This window comes from Bufo gargarizans, chromosome 4 (genome assembly GCF_014858855.1).
Source record: "Bufo gargarizans isolate SCDJY-AF-19 chromosome 4, ASM1485885v1, whole genome shotgun sequence".
Taxonomy (NCBI): domain Eukaryota; kingdom Metazoa; phylum Chordata; class Amphibia; order Anura; family Bufonidae; genus Bufo; species Bufo gargarizans.
Window position 1 is genome coordinate 158,483,041 of NC_058083.1, and position 13,923 is coordinate 158,496,963.

At 42.6% G+C, this 13,923-nt stretch overlaps 1 protein-coding gene across 1 annotated transcript in view; it reads right to left on the minus strand.

Annotated features, from left to right (window-relative positions):
• Window positions 1-13,923, minus strand: part of PPM1L (protein phosphatase, Mg2+/Mn2+ dependent 1L) — a 275,912-nt gene that overhangs the window by 7,337 nt on the left and 254,652 nt on the right. The window contains exon 3 of the mRNA XM_044289619.1: window positions 9,574-9,735. Coding sequence (XP_044145554.1) covers window positions 9,574-9,735 — 162 coding nt within the window. The remainder of the gene's footprint in view (window positions 1-9,573; window positions 9,736-13,923) is intronic.

Genomic DNA, 13,923 nt, shown 5'->3' on the forward strand with positions numbered 1-13,923 from the left:
AATGACCCCATTTCGGAAAGTAGACACCCTAAGGTACTCGCTGATGGGCATAGTGAGTTCATAGAACTTTTTATTTTTTGTCACAAGTTAACAAAAAATTTATCATTTTATGCTAATTTTTTTTTTTCTTACTATGTCTCATATTCCACTAACTTGCGACAAAAAATAAAAAATTCTAGGAACTCGCCATGCCCCTCACGGAATACCTTGGGGTGTCTTATTTCCAAAATGGGGTCACTTGTGGGGTAGTTATACTGCCCTGGCAATTTAGGGGCCCAAATGTGTGAGAAGTACTTTGCAATCAAAAGCTGTAAAAAATGACCGGTGAAATCCGAAAGGTGCACTTTGGAATGTGGGTCCCTTTGCCCACCTAGGCTGCAAAAAAGTGTCACACATCTGGTATCGCCGTACTCAGGAGAAGTTGGGGAATGTGTTTTGGGGTGTCATTTTACATATACCCATGCTGGGTGAGAGAAATATCTTGGCAAAAGACAACTTTTCCCATTTTTCTATACAAAGTTGGCATTTGACCAAGATATTTCTCTCACCCAGCATGGGTATATGTAAAATGACACCCCAAAACACATTCCCCAACTTCTCCTGAGTACTGCGATACCAGATGTGTGACACTTTTTTGCAGCCAAGGTGGCCAAAGGGGCACATATTCCAAAGTGCATCTTTCGGATTTCACAGGCCATTTTTTACACATTTTGATTGCAAAGTTCTTCTCACACATTTGGGCCCCTAAATTGCCAGGGCAGTATAACTACGCCACAAGTGACCCCATTTTGGAAAGAAGACACCCCAAGGTATTCCGTGAGGGGCACGGCGAGTTCCTAGAATTTTTTATTTTTTGTCACAAGTTAGCGGAAAATGATGATTTTTTTTCTTTTTTTTTTTTTCTTTCAAAGTCTCATATTCCACTAACTTGCGACAAAAAATAAAACATTCTAGGAACTCACCATGCCCCTCACGGAATACCTTGGGGTGTCTTCTTTCCAAAATGGGGTCACTTGTGGCGTAGTTATACTGCCCTGGCAATTTAGGGGCCCAAATGTGTGAGAAGTACTTTGCAATCAAAATGTGTAAAAAATGGCCTGCGAAATCCGAAAGGTGCACTTTGGAATATGTGCCCCTTTGCCCACCTTGGCTGCAAAAAAGTGTCACACATCTGGTATCACCGTACTCAGGAGAAGTTGGGGAATGTGTTTTGGGGTGTCATTTTACATATAACCATGCTGGGTGAGAGAAATATCTTGGCAAAAGACAACTTTTCAATTTTTTTTATACAAAGTTGGCATTTGACCAAGATATTTCTCTCACCTAGCATGGGTATATGTAAAATGACACCCCAAAACACATTCCCCAACTTCCCCTGAGTACGGCAATACCAGATGTGTGACACTTTTTTGCAGCCAAGGTCGCGCGGTACCACAGCATTGAATTCCGACTATATGTAAGTGCCGAAAGAGGGCCACGCTTGAGTAAAAATTGTCCACGTATAAGTGGTACCCCTTGTGGAATAAGGGTGACACCAAGTCCCAGACAATCTTGCCACTGCTCCCCAGGTAGTCAGGACATCCGACCGGCTCCAGTTTTGAGTCTTTTCCCTCATAGACCCTAAAACGATATGTATAGCCTGTGGCCCTTTCACAGAGCTTATACAGTTTGACCCCATACCGGGCGCGCTTGCTGGGGATGTACTGTTTTATGCCAAGGCGCCCGGTAAAATGTACTAGGGACTCGTCTATGCAGATGTTTTGATTAGGGGTATACGCATCTGCAAATCTGGATGACAAATGGTCTATGAGGGGCCGAATTTTGTGGAGCCGGTCATAAGCAGGGTGGCCTCTTAGATGACAGGTGCTATTGTCCGCGAAATGCATAAAGCACATGATGACCTCAAAACGTGCCCTAGACATTGCAGCAGAGAACATGGGCATGAAATGTATTGGGTCTTTAGACCAATATGACCGCAATACATTTTTTTTTGTTAGACCCATGCTGAGGATAAGGCCCAAAAAAATTTTAAACTCGGAAACAGTGACTGGTTTCCACCGGAAAGGCTGGGCATAGTAGCTTTCCGGATTGGCGGTAATAAACTGTGTGGCGTAGCGGTTGGTTTCAGCCACAACTAGGTCATAGAGATCCGCGGTGAAGAACAGCTCAAAAAACTGAAGGGCCGATCCTAAATGAGCCGTCTCCACGCGAACTCCAGACTGGGCGGTGAAAGGGGGCAATACGGGTGCGGCGGAATCAGGGGATTGCCAATTAGGATTTGCCAGCACCTCTGGGAGACTAAGGGTTCTACGGACCTGTGAACGCGGTGGCTGTGACGGGGGAGTTATTGCACGTGCCACCGTACCAGCTGGAACTGCCCTTCTGGTGCTCGCCACTTCACCAGGGACTACGGCAGTGCTGGTAGAAGGTCCAGGCTGTGCTGCGCTGCTGGTGTATGCCGCACCATAAACAAGATCAGCGCTAGCACCACTCTGCTGCAAATGAGGATCATCATGCAGGGTAGGCAGAACCCTGACATGGGATCGGGTACGTCTGGCCGTAGCAGGGACCTCTACCTCGTCATCCTCACTAGCCGTTAGAGTGCCACTGCTGTCTACAGGTTCATATTCTGAACACCTGGATTCAGCGGATAAGGCGTCCCCATCGCTTTCATCCATCACGGTCAGAATCCTGTAGGCCTCTTCAGCGGAATACCCCTTGTTTGACATTTTGGGTTCACTAAATTTAGGGGGTATTCCTCTGAGACTACCCAGGAAAAAGAGCAAACCTGCTTAGTAAAAAGGAGTGCTTGCGAAGTAAAGCTGCGATCGCTAATAAAGATCCAAAAAGCTCAAAAGTGATCTTTTATAGCGGCGCAGCGATTTTACGGTTTTTGCAGTGATCAGAAAAAAATAAATTCTGTCACTGCGGTGGGGCGGACTGAACGCAAGTGTGCGCACAAGATCAGGCCTGATCGGGCGAACACTGCGTTTTTTGTAGAACTTAAGGTGACCCTAATGTACTTATATAGATCTGATTGTGATCAGTATTGATCACTTACAGATACTATATAGTACTAGTGCTGATTAGCGACAGCGATGACGCTAATCAGCGACTAATCGGTGACTGCGGTGCGGTGCGGAGGGCGCTAACTACCTAACAAGTAGCTAACTACCTGGCGGTGATAAGGGACCCTAACAGGGGGGGTGATCAATGACAGGGGGGTGGATAAGGGGGTGATCAGGGTGTCTAATATGGGTGATCAGGAGCTAAATAAGGGGTTAAATAAATGACAGGGTAATATCTAATGTGTAGTGTGGTGTTTGGTGCTACTTACTGAGCTGCCTGTATCCTCTGGTGGTCGATCCAAGCAAAAGGGACCACCAGAGAACCAGGCAGGAGTTATATCAGACGCTATTTTCAAAATAGCGTCTGACATAACCATTTCATTGGACGATTCAAAAATCTACAGCCTGCCAGCCAATGATCGCGGCCGGCAGGCTGCAGATGAACTTGTGAACTGCGCAATCCTGTGAGCGCGCGTTCACAGGAAATCTCGGCTCACGCGAGATGACGCCAATCGGCATTAGTGTGACCTGGGAGCGCCGCAGCATTGACGCCTTTCGGCGTTAGTGTGACGGGAGGAGGTTAACAACTTTTTTTTTTTTTTGCATTTTTGCATTACCATTCATAGAGCCATAACTTTTTTATTTTTCAGTTGATGTAGCCACATGGAAACTTGTTTTTGCAGGACGTGTTAACTGTATTCTGCGGGTTACACAATACTAGCACATTTCCTACAAAAAAATTGCTGTTAGGTTCCCACATACCAATAGCCATTACTGTTTTATTTTTCAGTGGACTTGTTTTCTGCAGAATGTGTCATATTTCTTAATAGAACCATTAGTGTTAGAGTGTTATTTAAAGGTTGGAAGTGGGGATATAGCTTAGTCATGAATAAGGACCCGGCTATAGAGGTCCAAAACGCATAGACACTGTATTGGGAGTATAGATTTTATCTGCGCATTCTTCATTTGAATAAAGAATATCACTTTTGGAGAAGCTGGACTTCACTATATATTTCTTTCCAACCATATTACAGTATATATAAATTATTGATTTACTTTTTTCTTGTGTGTGGGGGGGTGATAAAGCAATTCTGGTGTTCTTTTGCATGTTTTTTAATACTGTTCATCATGTGGTTTAACTAATGTGGCAACTTTATTACTTTATTATATGGATTGAATGTCACACGTCAATTTTTAAACACCTTTGCAATATAAAACCACTTTTTATGGAAACAATTTTTACTATATTGAAATACAGATATCTCTGCAACCAAACCAAATATTTTTTTATTTACAATTTCCTCCTTTTTACAGAAATACAAATGCATACGGCTCTTTTCATATCAGATTATCAGGCTATAATTGACACATGCCAGGGAAATAGGACTCTGTACACCGAATATGTAAACTGTACAGTATACTTTTTTCTGTTTTTGCAATGATGGACTGCACATAAAGCACAACAGACTACATTCCCCAATACAGTCAGATCTTCATGTCTTTTTTATGTTTACAGTAGAGAGTATCCAATGAAAGTAAACAGGAGCCTTAGGTATTGATGCTTAGGTACATTTATTGATGTTAGTTTTAGTTTCACATGCGACAATATGTATAACGTTTCAGCATACCAATGCCTTCGTCAGATACTATGCCGCAAGGTGAGGGAGCAGACAGATAGAAGGACGCTATGGAAAATAGCATGTGTATAACATGCTTAGGCTAGGGATGGCCCTCACGTGGTGACAGGCGCCTCTTTTAAATGTCTGGCCACCATTCACTCCCTCAGACGCCATCCCTAGCCTAAGCATAGGTAAGTGGCTATATAGCCTTTATCACATATGTGCATTTGCTCTGTTTTTGTGATGATCTTGTATTGATTTCCCTTAACGTTAAAATGACAGAATGTATTTCAATAGGCTCTATCCATGTAGCCTTAAAATGAGAGACCTCCTTGTTTATCTGGACCCGTTGCTTGGTTATATACGGCTTGCAGCACCGTATATATGAATTATTTAAACCTTTATTGTCTGTGGATGTTCTTGCAATGTCTGATGTACTTGCTATAATGAATTTGACTTTGTACAATTTTTTGTATGATCACTGGTCATGTATTATGTCTTTTATGTTTTCTTTTTCTTTTTTCTTTTGTTTAATATGACTTTCAATTCTCTTTCTATAGTATCTGACGAAGGCATTGGTATGCTGAAACGTTATACATATTGTCGCATGTGAAACTAAAACTAACATCAATAAATGTACCTAAGCATCAATACCTGCTGTTTACTTTCATTGGATCTATTGGGGTGGAACCCTACAGTCAGTCTCTATACAGAGTGCGCTGAATACAGATTCAAGATACAGTAGAGCGAAGTCTGTCTGATCTGTAGGTGTCTATGGACCCATTCAGTGTAAGAACCAAGACAGAACAAAACCAAAGACAGCATTCCTGATGGACTTGCAGGCCCCAGATACAGAACTGGAAGCCTTTACAGCCCTTCTAACCTCATTACAGGACTTTTCTCTCAAGGCTTATTTCATTTTAAATATACGTCTATTGATGTAAAAAAGCAGCATTGAGTGTAACACCACTTTACTAATTTATAAGATTGAATAACAAAACTAGAGGGACTGTACGAGGAATTGTATAGGATTAGAAAAAAAAGTTTGTTATGCAACCCCTATAATGCCCCCCAAAATATTCGGCACCTCATACAGTTCATACTTACCCCGCTCCCTGGCACCCGCGTTGCTCCTGATCCTTGCATGGCCGATGCTGGATCTCCCAGTCAGCTAATAGCAGGCCGTGACGGGGACGAGCCATCCTAGCATCGGGGGTGATGCCACCTTGGCGGCCGTGCAGGAATCAGGATTGATGCGGGTGCCGGTTAGCGGGGTAAGTATAACCTGTATGAGGTGCCTGGGCATTTTGAGTGGAATTATAGGGGTTGGATAACCCCTTTAACTCCATTTAAGTGAACAGAGCTGAACGGCAATATCACACACAAGCTGTGGTTAAAAGTCATTTTTTCTCCCAGTTTTTTAGCCATACTGATGTACTGTGAATTCAGAGTTTTGGAGTCGAAGTTGAAGCTACTTTTGGGGGGAGTCGGATTCGGTAGAAATGTACTAACTCCGACTCCAGCCTAAGACAAGTACTATCTGTACTTAATATTGTGTAATTAATGTATTAGCATTCAGATAAATTTAGAAATATAAATATATTTTAGGTCTATTAAAAAAGACAGCATTAAAGGTTTTGTCCAGGAATAAAGAGCCCACAGCTTGCCTCTGCTGTGGAAAGAATCAGACTTACCTACTCCCCACCACTCTGGCCAGCTCCTGTGTGTCTGACTTCTGGTGTGCAGCTTGTCAATTTGTCCCGAGAACGGGCATGATCATCCGCTCTGCTGCAGTAAATAACTGGCTTTAGCAGTGGTATCCAGTCATTGGCTGCAGCAGAGCAGATGATCATGTCCATGCTGTAGAGCAGTGGTGGCGAACTTATGGCACGGGTGCCATAGAAGGCATTTATAGCCCTCTCTGTGGGCACCCACGCCCTGCAAAAAGTCTAAGGCGTGCCAATATGCCTTAGACTTTTCCTGCCATTCATCAGCACCGGGCGCACTATGAACAGCACATTGACTGTAGGCAGGCTGGTATAGCTAAATGATAAAGTACATGGAAGATATAGTATACTGGACTGTAGTATTCAGGGTAAAGTGCTGTGTTGGCACTTTGCGATAAATAAGTGGGTTTTGGTTTGCAGTTTGGGCACTCGGTCTCTAAAAGGTTCGCCATCACTGCTGTAGAGGAAGTAAACAAGCTATGGACCGGAAGATAGACACATGGGACCTAGAACGCAAGACCAGAGCGACGGGGTGTAGATAGTATAATTCTTTCCATGGTGAAGGCAGGCTGCGGACACCTGCGAAAAGTTATTTATTCCTGGACAACCCTATTATGGCACGACTGAATAAAGTGCTGCACTTTTTACATGTTTTGTTTATTGCCATTTAGTAGTGGTAATTGTGATTTATCATTAGAACTGCATAAGGGTCATCTGACCCCGATATGTTATGGAGAGGTTCTGCATACTGGATAGATGAATTGGACCACAATATGCTGCAGAGAATGGAATCGAAGGTTCTTCAGGTTCCGGATACATGTTTTGATTGATCTCTTTCATTGAGTTGAGTAATCACCATGTGGAACGCACATGCGTTCCAGGGACCGGAACTGGAATCGTTTGAAATTCAGCTCGACAACGAGCAGTTGATACATTCTAAGAAACGGAACTGGCTTCCTTCAGACCGGAAACTGCTTCCTGGAATGCATGTGCGTTCCAGGGACCAGAACTGGAGATGCATATACACTGGCCGGAGGACCAACAGAACGATGCATTCCAGGATCCGGAACTGGCTCACTGTGGACCGAAAATTGTCTGCTGGAACGCAATTGCGTTCCAGCAACAGGAAGAGGGGCCGTTCTGGAAGTACTGTGAATCACCAATGAGGTCATTGGCGCCAATAGGTTACACTTTAAATACAACTGCATTAGGTTAGTAAATCGCCTACCAGGGGGAGCGGTGACTGAGGGGAGGCCTTCAGGACGTAAGTTGATTCTATGATAGCACCTGACTGATGTGGTGTAATTTTCTCTATGCAGTTGGGGTGACTCTGTTCCCTTAATTTTAGTATGGGTCTTATCAAGACTATTTTACAGCGAGAGAACAGGACCGCTGTTTGGTTGGGACATATCATATCTTCTAACTGTGAGTGTACATAGCACCATAATGAATTTAACACATAGTACTGCTGGACACTATACTGATCTGGGTACATGGTTGTTTTTTGTCCAACAGGATATGGAACACAACTTTCTCTGGCCTCCAAGACTTTGGACCATGGCATTATAGCCACATACGATATCAATTGTTGGTGACTAGCCTGGAACGGTGCCACATTTTATGTGGACTGATCTTAGAACGGCACCCCCCATATAAACTACATGTAGCGCGATGACCTATCTGACTATGTAACCTGGATATATGCCAGTACATATTATGTTACATCAGTAGTGTGTAGACTTTTAGTGTTTACTGTTATCATACCTCCTGATGATCCCATAGCACTGTCTAGGGGGAAACGCGTCAAGGTAATTCAGGTGTTTGACTACATGGTCAACCCTTACTATCTATATATATTTTATTTTTTACACTTTGTCTTCTTGCATCCTGTTAATTTTTGTACCATCGGTACTCTAGTATCCTCACCTCATACCTAGGGTAATCCAGAACATTTTCCCTTCTCATCCTTTTAGGGACGATATAGGGACAATAGTCTAGGAACGTGGACAGGGGGCCTCCACCACCAGGAGCCTTCCCTGGGCTGAGGTTTCAGGATAGGGGCAGACTTAGGGATAATTCATTCCCATACCCCAATTATTTCATCAAGACTCTGGATGCAATACATTAGTCACATATCCTGTATGTATTTTGTATCTTTTATTGAAGATTCATTTAGGATCTTTTTTAGCGTATACCATTAAAACTGTGCTTTTAGGGGTTATTTTTCTGCTGGAATTTAGATACATTTTGTTTAATACCCCACTATATTTATATTAATTGATTTTGCTGGAATTCAGCACTTTCTTTTATTGCCATTTAGACTTGCACATGATTCTCTGCACATGTAAGAAAAAGCCTGATGTCACCATTTTACTACAGTAAATTTGTTACTACAAAATTATTGTCCATTTATAAAGGAGTCAGAGTGCGATAAAATGTAGGAGTTGGAGTCAGAACTTAAAGGGAACCTGTCACTGGAATTTTGTGTATAGAGCTGAGGACATGGGTTGCTAGATGGCCGCTAGCACATCCGCAATACCCAGTCCTCATAGCTCTGTGTGCTTTTATTGTGTAAAAAAACTGATTAAATACATATGCAAATTAACCTGAGATGAGTCATGTATGTGAGATGAGTCAGGGACAGGACTCATCTCAGGTTAATTTGCATATGTATCAAATAGTTTTTTTTTTAACACAATAAAAGCACACAGAGCTATGGGGACTGGGTATTGCAGATGTGCTAGCAGCCATCTAGAAACCCATGTCCTCAGCTCTATACACAAAATACCCGTGACAGGTTCCCTTTAACGATTCCACAGCCCTGAACATAGGGCAAGTTTTTTTAAAAATTGGAACATACAGCAAGGACTGTCTGACATCTATTAGAGTGCTAAGATATTAGTGATATTAGTGATGAGGTATAGACTGTAGAGATAGCATGATTGGAGAGGAAAAGACGTAAGACAGGTTGGCGTTTTACCCGTCCCATCCGCCGTTTCCTCTGAGATAAGCTGCATCGTTCATTACATCCATTCTAATAATGGTCTGGATACTAAAAACCAAATCCAGATTCTACCTGTTGTGCACGGCACTGACTCTTGTGTGAGTGAATAGTACGGTTAAAGCTTGTAATGTGTATTCATGCAGGCAGGATCTTACCGGCTCTCTTAATCCTCTTTCTTTCCTTTAGCTGATATGGTTTGTGATCATGCGATAACGGAATAGCGTTTCCATCCTTGTCACACAAGACTCCGCGTGAGTCCCCAACATTTGCCACTGTGAGTTCTTTGTCAGATAACAAAGCAATTAAACATGTGGTACCTGCAAAGAGAAAACAGAGATGAGCTGGGTCTTTTGTAGTCAGAGACATAGGATCTTCCTGATAACATACACTGAGCTCTGCTGGCAGTTTAAATAATTCTCCTACTAGTAACTAAACAAGAGGCAGACAGCACGCGCTGATCAATTTACAAAGTCTTCTGCAGCCTTTTATTTCATTCCACTTTTCTGGATGACCCCTGCCTAATCTTACCCATGGTTGCCTCATGGTGACTTGGGCCACAGTACGACTGCAAAGTCTTGTGCAACATTGTGACTACTCAAGCCAATCCCTTTTTTTCATCTGCTGTGTGCCTACAATGTGGTGGTATAGTCACAGTTCACTTTAAACAATATAAACCATAGCCATATAAATTATTCAAACTAAAAGTGTCACAGAAACTAATCACATTAAAGATTTTACTTTTCAGCTTATTGTTAGATCTTTTTATGCATGAGATCCATTTTGTTTCATCAGAATACATTTGTAGTCTTTTCAGCATACATTAGGCGGTTTATTATGGTAATTACAGCGGAAGGGTCCCTGAGCTTTCACAAAGCGTTTGATATGTTAAAGTGACATATCAAAGGTTTTGATCAATGGGGGTCTGAGTGCTGAAACCCTCACCCATCACTAGAACTCACTCAAGAATTAAAACAGAAAGGTTCTTATACTTAGCAAATGGCTTGGTAAAAGTCAGTTTTCTGGTCCCAGGGGGGAGGGAGAATGCAGAACACACCTCAACATCGATCGGATCCCCAAATTGTGTTTTAAAAAAGTCCAAAATCCCTATTTTTTATCCCAATTCAGCAGAGGGTGGGGCTGAGAGTGGCCTCCCTCCCATTATTGGCCAAGCCTTCTGGGAAGGCATTCATTACACATACATACTCCACTTCTCTCACTCAGCTGGTAGACACGAATTATCATTACAGTACGTCTTCTCATCTGCTCTGACGGACATACGGGTGCCAACATGTTTTCATAATGAATGTTTCATCATACCGACCAAATATGACCGGTGTAAGGGGTCCCAGAATGTGAGAGCCTCATTAGGCGGAATCTATGAATATTGCTAAGGAAAATATTACACACAGGACATAGAAATCACTTGATATATTTATATGACAGATAATATATGCTACAGGAGCGGCCATGTGTTTACCACAGGGACATATTACATATTCCAAAATCACACAACAGATCATGTTTGCTACCAGAAAGGTCACCCATTATCACAAAAACCTGTTTTTATCAGCTCCACCTGCCACACTGTTCCCTCTGCAATAATGAAATCCATTACACCCCCCCCCCCCCCTCTTCCATTTTAGTTAGGTGGAAAACGTTTAATTACAAAACCCAGCAGGAAGGTGATGAAAACAGGAAGTTCTGCATGTAAACATCCTGCCAGGATGTTGCTGAGAACAGGGGAAAGAGTGCTGACATCATAAACTGGTATATAGGGGAAATATTTGCAGTGTTTGGGGTACTCTGGAGGAATAAAATAAAAAAATCATTAGGAACCTGAAGTATCCATTTAGCATGATATTATAAAATGATAAAGGGCTTTAAGTATCTAAGGTATGCAGGAAAAATAAAACTCTTTGTTCCTCTTGACAACTAGTGCACGGTCTACATTTTTCAAGTGCAGTTTAGAAAATGAAAGCTGGACTCTAATTGGTTGCACCACTTGGGTACATATGTCACAGGTTAAGGGGAAGGGAAAACACCAAATACACACCACAACGAATAGAGAACAATCTAGGCCTCAAAAGCTAAGGAAGAGGGATGGTGATCTCCTAGTAATCCCTAGGCCTTTCCCTAACTCCTGCCAGTATGAGCAGAGCCTGATGGTGGAAATAGTCATACACTGGATACCTAAAGCCCTGCTAAAACTGACGAGCCCTAGAATTGGTAGCAGGGGATGAGACAGCTGGTTCCTTCCAGAATGAAGGAACATGAGTCTCCCTGAGGCCTAGAAACAACACACACCAGATAATAAGAAACAGTGAAGGCAACAAGTACTTAGCGATGTATGGAGAAGCAGGAGATCCAAGACAAACCATCACTAGCAACTCCAAGCAGAAACTATCAACCGCATGGTCAGCAGTGTGAGGCGGATCTAAATAGAGCCTCATCACTGATAACGAGCGGCACCTGAGGAGAAGTGAGATCCTGCCAAACAACAACATACATAGAGGAAAATAGACCTGTCAGATAGCCTCACGTGCAGCAAGTCTATTCGATCTTCTCACCTCTCACACAGGAGGGACTGTGACAACATAGTTTCACCCTTCAGGACATGTAGAGTTCCATCAGCTGGAAAGATACTTCCCTGTTAGGCCTCATGGCAAAACACAGATGTATCTGGACATCTGGATGGTGTTTGGGTCCATCTGTTTTCAGTCCAGACCCATTCATATAAATGAGTTTCGGATGGAAATCAGACAAGAACACTGAGATTCTCTCTGCATTGACCAAAAATTGGATGTCTGAATTGCTTTAATGTGTCTATGTGCTGTCTAGGTGAAGTCAGTACAACATATGGACGTAAACTAGTGATATGTGAATTAGGCCTTAGGCTAGGTTTAAATCTGTGGCAAAGGTCCCAGCAAGAGTCTCTATCGCAGATACCAGCACAAAAGGACAAAATACCATTGCATGCAGAGAGATTCTTATCTGGCAAAATGCCAATATTCATGGCAGACACCTATCAGACCCCATTGTAGTGAATGTGATCCATCAGGCATTAGCAGTGTCATGCATATGCCGGATCCAGTGGTTCCAGTATTCTGTTCCTATGCTGTAAAAGAATACCGTAATCCCAGCTCTGAAGTGCACTTAGCCTTATCCTGAAATACAAAAACACTGAGAGATTACATAATTAAATGAAGTGGCTCACTGCTGATAGTGGGTGGTACGGTGCTACAAACTCAAATTTGAGGACGCCCCACCTCAATGCAATGGATAAATGTAAAAATGAGGAAGCGAGCACTCACTCTATGGCAAATACTCAGGTTTAATAATAAAATGTCAAAAATGTTCGAACATTTTTGACATTTTAATATTAAACCTGAGTATTTGCCATAGAGTGAGTGCTCGCTTCCTCATTTTTACACTGAGAGATTACAACCACGGTACACTACATTAACATTAAATGCCCCCCTATATATTAGTGTATTGTCGGCCAAAACTGCTGAGTACAGTGGGTTCAGCCGACAGTTTACTGTGTGTGGGGAGCTCACGACTCTCCACTAACAGATGATGTTGAGGAAAGAAGGATGGACCAGGAGATAAGCTACTGCCAGGGGTGTCAGACAGTAGCTTTCTCCTCTCTTCCCAATGTATACACATGCGTTTGTCTGAGGGTATCAGGAGAGATAGCAGCATCAGAAATATAATTCTACTAAATGTGTATGGCAGCCTTAATGGCGCATTTACAGCCCCTGACCCAGCAGGCAATTATCAGGGATAGTTCCTTCCCGATAACTGCCTGCTCATCAGTGGAAGAACGTTCCTCCACTGTATGGGGACAAGCTATGGCGACCACAACTGCCCATCTTCCCATCGGCCAGCAAATTGCTCCGTGTAAACCCACCATAACTTTCTAGAAAATTTATACACAGGCACTAATTTTTTTCATACTTACTACCAGTATTAAAGTTTTCTACCAGGATACTTTGTCACAACAGTTTTGAAAGTAAATAGCATATATGAAAAAATTTGACTTTTAAAAATACCTTTATTTATAATCAAGCGGGTATAGGTATGTATATACCAACAGTGGTGTACTACAATTACCAGGATTACTAGATGGGGGAGTAGTGGCCCCCAAAAAGAAAAACATTCATGGTGACGGGATAGACACTCAGGTTCAGGCGGAGGGATATAAGTCTAGCCCAAAAAAAAAAACTTACCCTAGAAGCCCTAAAGACTGCTAAGCCCAGGGCGACCCCCTAATGGTGGAGGTTCCCTGTCCCCGAACCTAATGCTATTCGGTCCCTAGTAAACCCTAATCAGGGAGAAAGATAATAACAATGGTAGGGTAGCGAGTGGCTGGTTGTCCTAAGAGGTGGACATCACTACCACTCTCTAAACCAAAACAAAGGCCCCGACGCGTTTCGCCTAACATTTGTCAAGCTCATCAGGGGGTAAATGAATCAGGATAGACACACAATGTGATGCAATTATGA